The sequence below is a fragment of the Bidens hawaiensis genome, unplaced genomic scaffold (genome assembly GCF_021521415.1).
Source record: "Bidens hawaiensis isolate Kalapana, Puna unplaced genomic scaffold, B.hawaiensis_p1.1 tig00012058_1, whole genome shotgun sequence".
Lineage (NCBI taxonomy): Eukaryota > Viridiplantae > Streptophyta > Magnoliopsida > Asterales > Asteraceae > Bidens > Bidens hawaiensis.
The window spans coordinates 286665-296273 of NW_027491969.1; the positions used below are offsets into that span (position 1 = coordinate 286665).

Genomic DNA, 9609 nt, shown 5'->3' on the forward strand with positions numbered 1-9609 from the left:
TTTTCATACGACATTTTTTTGAGAAAGAAATTTTATCATAATAACAAGTGTTTTTTTATCTTTTATATAAATATCATATTGTTATATAAATATTAAAAAAAATTAGTGGCTTTTTTTTATATTGTGTTTTTTGGTTGTTCATTGTGTTTTTTAATTAGGTCTTTTTATGCACTGTGTTATAGATTTTAGTCATTGTGTTTTTCAATTGATATTCATATTAAGGATAAAAATAAAAACAAAGATTGCATCATTGTGTCCTTTTATTCGTCATGGTATCTTTGTGCTTAACATTTGTCTTTTTTACATATCATTGTGTTTTAGTCGTTGTGTAATACGTTTATTATCTTTTGTTCGGAATTGACATGTGGCATTCACTTAATTTGAGAAATATAGTATTATGTTCATTATGTATTATGTTCAAGTCATTGTGTAATATGTAGTTTCCATTGTGTTTTACGTTAGGTCATTGTGTTATATGTACTTACCATTGTGTCTTACGTTCCATGTCATTGTGTTATATGTATTCACCATTGTGTCTTACGTGTTCCAGGTCATTGTGTTATATGTATTCATCAATGTGTTTAACGTTTTGGATTATCGTGTAATATGTATTCATCATTGTGTTTTATGTATTAGATAATTTGTCGGTGCTTTTCATTATATTTACATCTTATAATTACACAACGGTGTTATTAGATTTGATATGAAATATTTTTAGATAGAATTACAAATTTTATCCTTTAAAAATGTGTGATTTATGGAACAGGTCCTTTAAAAAATTTATTTACGGGCGGTGTCCTTTATAAGACAATATAGATTCGCCTTTTGTCCTTTACACTAACTGTCATCCAAAAACTCAGTTAAATCCTAACATGTGCTAGGCATATGGGGTATAACAGTAATTTCATATAAATAAAATATCTTTTAATTTTTAATTTTGTGTAGCCCAAACCTTCTTCTTCTTCTTTATTTCTCCCTCATAAACCTTAAACACCATCTAAGCTCCATCATCACCACTACCACCACCACCCTCCTCAAATTCCGGCCACTACCAGGATCTTTCTTCTATGTTACCACCAACCACCCTCTGAACATCACAGCCGCCTAGAATCCGTCTAACTACCATCCAATTCACCTGTAACAATTACCCCCTAAACCGGATCTAAATCAGAAACGAACCCGCGGCTCTTTCTCGCTTCGTCTTCTCGTTTTTCCGGCAGCTTCTAGTCATGGTGGTATGAGTTGTTGCTCTTCCGATTGGTCTTGCAGGTCTCGATATTCAGATTTGGAAGGAAGAGATCCGTGGTTGTTGGTTCACAATAGGGATTCCAAGTTAGGGTATAGGGTTTTTGCAGGAAGATGGTGAAAAGATGATTCGTGGGTGGCGATGGGGGGTGGTTGGTCGGAAAATTAATTAATGGTGAGGAGGCGGTGGATTATTGGTCCTCCGAACTAGTTAGGAGCTCCTCTACGCCGGAGATGTGGTGAGTGACGGTGATGGCTGAAGAAGAAAGGGGGTTGGTTTGGTGGTGGTGGTGGTGACGTCGGTAGAGGTGGCGGTTTCTGACAATGATGGTGGGTTTTTAAATTACGGTGGTAATGATGGAGGGAGGGAGGGAGGGGGGGAGAACTCAGAAGCTTGTTTACCATATTTTATTTAGTTTCTTTTTCTAATAATATATTTAAGTTGTTTTTTAATTGTAATTACTTACATAGTATGCGTAAAAAGACTTAAATGCACTCACATGACAAGACTTAATGGGGTTTTCGGATGCCATTTAGTCTAAATGACGAAAATCAAACAAACATACCATGTAAAGGACACCGCCTGCAAATAAACTTTTTAAAGGATCTGATCCATAAATCGCAAATGTTTAAAGGACAAAATTTGTAATTCTGTCATATTTTTAATCATTTTGTTTAATTTATAATATATAATAAACTTACCAAATCTTTGGATAGTGTTGTATTTTTTGAAGATCTATGTCTCGAGTAATCACGATGCAAACTGGTATGCTTGGCTAATGCCTCAACTGTGCCTAGGATTCTATCTCAAACCTCTGGTCTCATTAAATCAAACAAGAAAATTACACATTATCACTAAAATGTCAGATAATCTCTAAAGTAACAATTATAAGATATGATAATGTATAATTTTGATCATTTCAGAACCACAACAAGTTTTAATTCTTCAATTTGATGTTCTTCAATGAAAAAACAGCAAACTAAAACATAAAAATATATTAAAAAAACTTTTAGTGTATCTACATACAACATTACCTACTGATCAAATCATATTTCACAGTAATGCCTTCTAAGGGGTGGGATCAAGTGAAAACTACTTTTGAAGAGAAAATTTAAAAATTCCTAAAAAATTATTTTTAACTTTTAAAATTTTTTTTTTGAAGTTTCTTTTTTTTTTCCATTACTTTTATATGTTGTTATTGGTTAAAAAAAACTTGTATGTAACCTCGTCTGTGTAGTGCACATGTATAATAGTGTGCATTGCATATATGCAAAAGTGTTATATTGCATAGAATACAACACTATTGCGTATATTTGATACAACACTATTGTATATATGCAATATAAGACTAATACGCACATCGAATTCACATTAGTACGAATGTGTAATACAACATTAACGCACATGTGCACTACATCGACTTTTATTTTATTATTTTTTTTGCATATAATACAACACTACTATACAAATACAATACACAAATATTGAATATATGCAATTAAACACTATTGAAATTAAAAATATATAGTAATACACATGTATAATACAACGGTATCGCACAGTAATACGTATGTGCATTACAACGGATTTTTTTTTAGTTTTTTTAATTTTTTTCGAGTAAATGGTAAGAAAATATAAGAATAATGGCAAAAACAGAAATTTGAAATTTTTTTTTTGTAATTAAAAATAATTCTTTAGGAGTTTTTAAGTTTTCTCTCTAAATATGAGTTTTCTCTTGATTCTCTCTCTGCTATCTAATGTTATTTTCTATAACTTTAAGTCATATAACATCAAGGAGGTGTTTGGATGTGTATATGTATAATATACCTTGTGAACTGAATCTACAACAAAAGAGAATAAAATATTCAATATTCAATAATGATTGATGATGGATAGAAATAAAGAATGTTTTGTTACCTGTTTGACCCTAAATTAGGGTTCCATAATTTAGGAATCTTCAATTTGAACAATGGAGCTTGACTACTGTTGAATGAAGGCGGCTAACTGTGCTGCTACCAGCTTAATTAGCTTCAAGAAACCTTCACATGTCAGATTGTGACTTGCTTCTACTACAAATCGACCTTTGAGAGTGATTTCATGGAGTACTTCAAACGAATATGTACACCCTTGATTTCGTTGCTTGACAACTGGAAATATCGAAATAAAAAACCCAAAATGAGAAGTCGGACAGTGTTGGTGGTTAGACGCTTAAGATTCAATAGGAAACACAGCCTCAACCCTAAAAGCTATGAATTTGAATTGCCCGGCCTATTTCCCAATATTCATCAAAACACCGCCAACCTTTTCTATGCAACACTAGATTGTAAAGTGTTCTTTAAAAGTTGTAAAACTCTTAATTTCAAAAGTTTTAGTGAAATGACTATTCTATGTTTAATGAAACGCAGAGATCCATAGTTTGTTTCTCAACCAGATGGATTTGTTACATGGGGAGCAACAAGAAGAGGTCTTTGTTTCTCAACTAGATGGATTTGTTAAATGCGGGGAAGAAAGACATGTTACCCGTCATGTGGTTACTCGTGCCGTTGTCTAGGTACCATTCATCACCATCTTTGGACTCATAGTTTTCGTATAACCTTCTTTTCATTCAAGAACACCGTTTCTTGAACACTCTTCATCATAAACAAAGCAGGATCCCTTGTCTCGGATGCTTTTGTCTCGGATGCTTCTGCTAACTTTGCTTCACCTTGAACTTTTTATTTCCGGTTGGGGCACTTGTGGACAAAGTGTCCAAACTCATCACATCGATAACACTGAACCTTTGAGAGGTCCCGGGTTTTGCCTTTATGTTCACGGATTTCATGGTTCATGGCGTTTTCTTGATGACCGCGGTTTTGACCCATCCTGTGACCACCTCATCTTCGCCCTCCTCCACGTCCACGACCTCCATGAGTGGACTCACGATCATTGTACCGACTTCTTAAGGATTCAGAATTTTGAAACATAAGCTTACCTTGGGTTTCGAAATGCATGTCTTCTTCCCGAATCCGCTTCTTGTATGCTTTTAAACGTCCCACCACGTCTTCAAACCCGACAGTTTTGAGATCCAAAGTTTGTTCAATAGAGGCAACAATTTGAATAAACTTTCTTCGGGGTAGACTTGAAAGGAACTTCTTGACCATCTTAGTTTCCTCAATCATCTCTCCTAAACTCGCCGCCTCCGACGCCATACACGAGAGTTTCGCCACAAACTCATCAATGGTCTCCGTCTCTTTCATCCTCATACCATCAAACTCGTTCATGAGAGTTGACAATCTTGCCTCATTAACCTGATCAGCCCCAAAATTACGCGTCTTAATCGAGTTCCAAATCTCCTTTGCCTACTCAAGATTACCCAATTGCATGATTATTGCTTCCGGGATCGATTGATAAATCAACGCAATCGCGATGTTATCTTTATCATAATCGGTTGCACCCGGATCAATGGTATCCCAAACCTTATGAACTTAACAATCGTGTCTCAAGAAATATTAAGTTTGGTGATGACTCTTATGTTAATATAAATGGTAAGGGGTCGATTTTATTTGAGGATAAAAGTGGTGAACATCGTTTGCTTACGGATGTTTATTTTATACCGATCCTTCGAAGCGATATTATTAGTCTCGGTCAAGCCACAGAACACGGGTGTGATATTCATATAAAAGATAACTACCTTACGATGTTGGGCAAGGTAGGTTGTTGATGATGGTGACTCATTCCCCTAATCGGCTATATCGGATATAATTAAAGATTGGTAAACCAGTTAGTTTACTTAACCGAATTGAAGAAACAAGTTGGTTGTGGCATGCTAGGCTTGGTCACTTGAACTTTGAATCGATTAAGCTAATGGCTCGGAGGGAGATGGTTGAAGGAATGCGTGGCGTTACCCATGAAAACAAGTTATGTGAATCTTGTTTGGTCGGGAAGCAAACGAGGCATTCCTTTCCTAATTCGGCAGCTTTTAGGGCAACTCGAGCTCCAGAAATTATACACGGTGATCTATGTGGACCGATTACCCCTCCAACAATAGCGGGTAACAGGTACATGTTTGTTGTAATCGATGATTACTCACGATTTGTTTGGATGTATTTGTTGAAGGCTAAAGATGAGGCGTTTGAAGCTTTCAAGAAGTTTAGTTGGTTGAAAGGGATGTCGGGAAAAATATCAAGACATTTCATACCGACTGAGGTGGTGAGTTTACCTCATATGAGTTCAACCAGTTTTCTGACATGGAAGGCATTCGAAGACATCTAACAGCACCATACACACCGCAACTAAACTGGGTGGTTGAAAGACGGAACTGAACCGTATTGGAGATGACACGGAGTATGTTAAAAGCAATGGGTGTTCCAAATTACTTATGGGATGAGGCAATCCGACATGTAACGTACATCGAGAATCAGATTCCTACTCGTGCCCTAAAGGAGAAAACGCCATACGAGATGCTAAAACAAAAGAAATCGAACATTGATCATCTTAAAGTATTTGGGTGTGTGGCATATGCAAAGATAGTGGGCACTCACTTGAAAAGGTTCGAAGACCGTTCAAGGAGTTTAGTGCATATCAAAGTTGAGACCGGGTCCAAAGCTTGCCGGTTGTTCGATCCGAAGACCCAGAAGGTTGTGATAGCTCGTGATGTTGTTTTTGACAAGAAGAAGACGTGGGTTTGGTCTAATTCGGGTCTAACCAATGAAGAAACGGAGCTAGGACTGGGTTTGTTTTGGGTTGATTGGAATGGGGTTATTGATACCGGAGTTGGGCAAGCTGTAACCGAGCCTATGGGAAGCAACAGCATTAGCGACGAAAATTCAGCTTTGTTGCCAGATTCAGAAACTGAACCAGCGACAGCTTCAGTCACTAATTCAGACAGCCCATCAGTACCTTTAGCGACATATTCTGATACTCTGGTCGCTAATTCCAGCAACTCAGCAACCAGTTTAGCGGCACCAGCAACAATTGGTTTAGCGACAGCAGCACTTAACGAACCAGAAATTAACCTACGAAGATCTACACGTATTTCGATCGCACCGGTTAAGTTCAATGATTATGTCTTATGTTCGGAAGTGGAGGACATCGAACTTATTTTGTTAGAAAAAGGTGAACCAAGGAATTTTGGTGAAGCAAAATCCAAGCCGGAGTGGATAAAGGCTATTAAAACGGAACTCGAATCCATTAAAAGAAACGACACATGGAAGTTGACTGAGTTACCGAGAGGAGCTAAAGCTATCGGATTGAAATGGGTTTTCAAGGTGAAAAGAAATGCAGATGGTTCGATTAATAAATATAAAACAAGATCGTGGCAAAGGGTTATGTGCAATAACCCGGAGTCGATTTTGATGAGGTCTTTGCTCCGGTGGAGAGGCTTGAAACCGTACGTATGCTCATTGCCATTGCAGCTACTGAAGGATGGCAATTATATAATGTGGATGTAAAGTCAGCATTGTTAGCAGTGGAGCACATTAGTGGCAAGGAACAGTGAGTTGACATTCTTACGAAAGCACTTGCGAGAATCAAGTTTGACGAGATGAAGATTGCTCAGCATTGAAGATCTCCTAGTTTCGAGTCGAAAAGTAGGGGGTGATTGTTGGTAATTTCCATCTTATTAGGCCCGTCACTTGTAGGTGACCGGGTTAGACCTATTAGGCCTATGAAATTCATAAATGATGTAATGGGTTTATGGGGCTACAATTGGGCTTTACTTATTGGCCAAATTAAGGTCTCCCTATATATACATAGCCATGTTAGGGTTATTGTATGGTGAGAGGGATTATTGTATTCAAGTTTTGAGCTAGTTTCTTTAGTATAATAATACGTGAGGTTTACCCTAAATATTGTGTGCTCGCTTGTGTTTCCGTTATCAATTCGTTCTTGAGCTGTGGTAGTGTAGTGTTATTGATCTATGTTGTCGGCGAGATGTTGGTTATGGGTGGCTATGGTGGTGGTGGGCGTGGTCTTGACTTGCAGGAGCTATCAAATATGATTTAAAGAAATAATAAAATGAACAAATTGGTAAAAAGACAGAAATGCCCCTCAAGTAACGATCAAACTTAACAGGAGTATCAAATTGGATGTAACTGGCAAGAAATTAGAAACCTTGATGATACAGTTGCACAAAATAAACTATTTGAACAAAAATCGCATAATTGACCAAACCTCACGATCGATTTTGAAACTTCACTCTATTGAAATTAAAGTTTCCCACTTAAACTAAATGGTTTGAATTCAATGAAGGAACAAATTAGATCAGTCATATTTTCTACTTAAAATAAAGTTTCCTGCAGAATAACAAATTTTCCTATGACATGCCAGACTGTTAGTAGATTTTAAAGTTCACGTCTACGACTAATATCAAAAAGAAACTCAACACAATAATTTGATTTTACTATAAACAGATTACAAACAAAAAAAAAAGAAAAAGAAAATCAATCTTGGAATATATATATAAAGAAAATACGATTAACCATGATGATATGTAAATCATCATATCAGGCACTTTCAACGGCGGGTTTATTAAATCATTTTAAATTTCACAATAGCTCAAAATAATATTAACTACGGAAAGGCCTCGATAATAGACTGAAGAGCAGGAATCTTGATGATATTGTGACGACCAAAGCCTCCTTCCTCAAGTAGTCTCTTCCATTCCCTTTCGGTCCGTTCTCTTCCACCCGAAAAGTGAGCAAACATTACTAGATCATATGTCACACGCACGTCGTAAAAAATATCACGTGTTATAGGTTGTCGAACAATGTCCACGATAATAAGCTTTCCACTTTCTTTTGATAATGCTTTTCGACAGTTTTGAAGTATCTTAATACAATCATCATCGCTCCAATCATGTAAAATCCACTGACAGAAAGGCAAGAACTACTAAATATATTCGGTTGAACAACTAGAGTTAAAATGATTTCATAAAGAAAACTTTACCTTCAAAAATATTGTTTCAGTTGGAGGGATATACTTGAACATGTCCCCAGCAACATGTGTAATTTTCCCATCATATGTTGGTGCAGTGGATATAACATGTGACAGATCAAAGTTGATACCTTTAAGATGTGGATACGCCTTCACGATCTCAGATATTGCGGTCCCAATACCGCCCCCAACATCCACCACGCTTCCTTTCAAACCAAGAAACCCATCTTTATAATTCGAAATGATCGCATCCATGGTGATTTTTGTGGTGCACGCCATACCCTCGTTAAAAACCTTATTAAACTCCGAGTTAAGCAAGCAAAAATCAAACAACTCTTCTCCATGAGCGGCTTTAAAAGCTGAACCACCTTCTTTAATTGATCGACTCAACACGTGCAAAGGCAAATTAATAATTGGGTTCGTCCGCAACATAACTAGTGGTGCTAATGTCACATTGGTGTCACATAAAAGCCATTTTGAACAATAGTTTAGCGAGTAAACCGGCTTGTCGGATTGAACAATCATATCGAACACCTTTCGATGGACCAAGAACATCATGAGCCGTCTTAGCCCATCAATGTTTACCGATGGGGAGTCAATCGCGGTTGAGATTTCAGACAGTGTGGTCGGGCGTCCATGATTGTTTATTATGTCAGCAATGCGGAGCTCAACGCAACATCTTATAGCCATGCCATCAAGAGCACCATATAAGTATTGCAATATTTGAGCTTGGCCTCTCAGCATGGCATCAATATTTTGTTCCATCCGAAACTTGCTCTCTTCAATGGAGTTATGTGAAGAGACATATTTATATACCCAAATCTGCTCAGATCTTCATTTATTTTAGGTAATCTTTTTGGGATCATTTATTTTATTTAATCTTTTTGGGATCTTCATTTAGTTATTTAATATTTTTGTTGCTTGTTAGGTTGATGGTATTTTTTTATGTCTTTCGTGTTATTTGATGTTTGAGCGTTTCACAAAATTGGGGGGTTGGTTTTGAAGTTTGGCTCGCAATTGCTTTGGGTGTTATTTGATGTTTGAGCGTTTCACAAAATTGGGGGGTTGGTTTTGAAGTTTGGCTCGCAATTGCTTTGGGTGTTATTTGATGTTTGAGCGTTTCACAAAATTGGGGGGTTGGTTTTGAAGTTTGGCTCGCAATTGCTTTGGGTGTGATTTCCCGTCCATCTTTGCTTTTTCTGTGGGTGACTTGTTGGGGTTACATGAAAGGCTCCAATATGGAAAAGAGAATGGTGCAATCGGTTATTATGTTTGCAATTTTGCATCTTGATCTATTTGGAAAGCTTGGAATGATGTTATCTATAATAACAAGAAGGCGGTTGGTGAATTGTTCAGGAGATCAAGATATTAAAATTTCTTTGAATTAAGAACCAAACTAATTAAGTTTAATTTCTTAGTGGAGTCCAATTGGACAAATTAAAATGTTGTGT

General features: G+C 36.7%; 1 protein-coding gene across 1 annotated transcript; it reads right to left on the minus strand.

The window, feature by feature from the left end:
* Window positions 1-7795: 7795 nt before the first annotated feature.
* Window positions 7796-8902, minus strand: LOC143539837 (xanthohumol 4-O-methyltransferase-like). Its single transcript, XM_077033038.1, has 2 exons — window positions 8171-8902; window positions 7796-8092 (listed from the first exon to the last, which is right to left on the minus strand). The coding sequence occupies exons 1-2, from the start codon at window positions 8900-8902 to the stop codon at window positions 7796-7798; spliced, it is 1029 nt and encodes a 342-aa protein (XP_076889153.1).
* Window positions 8903-9609: the final 707 nt, after the last annotated feature.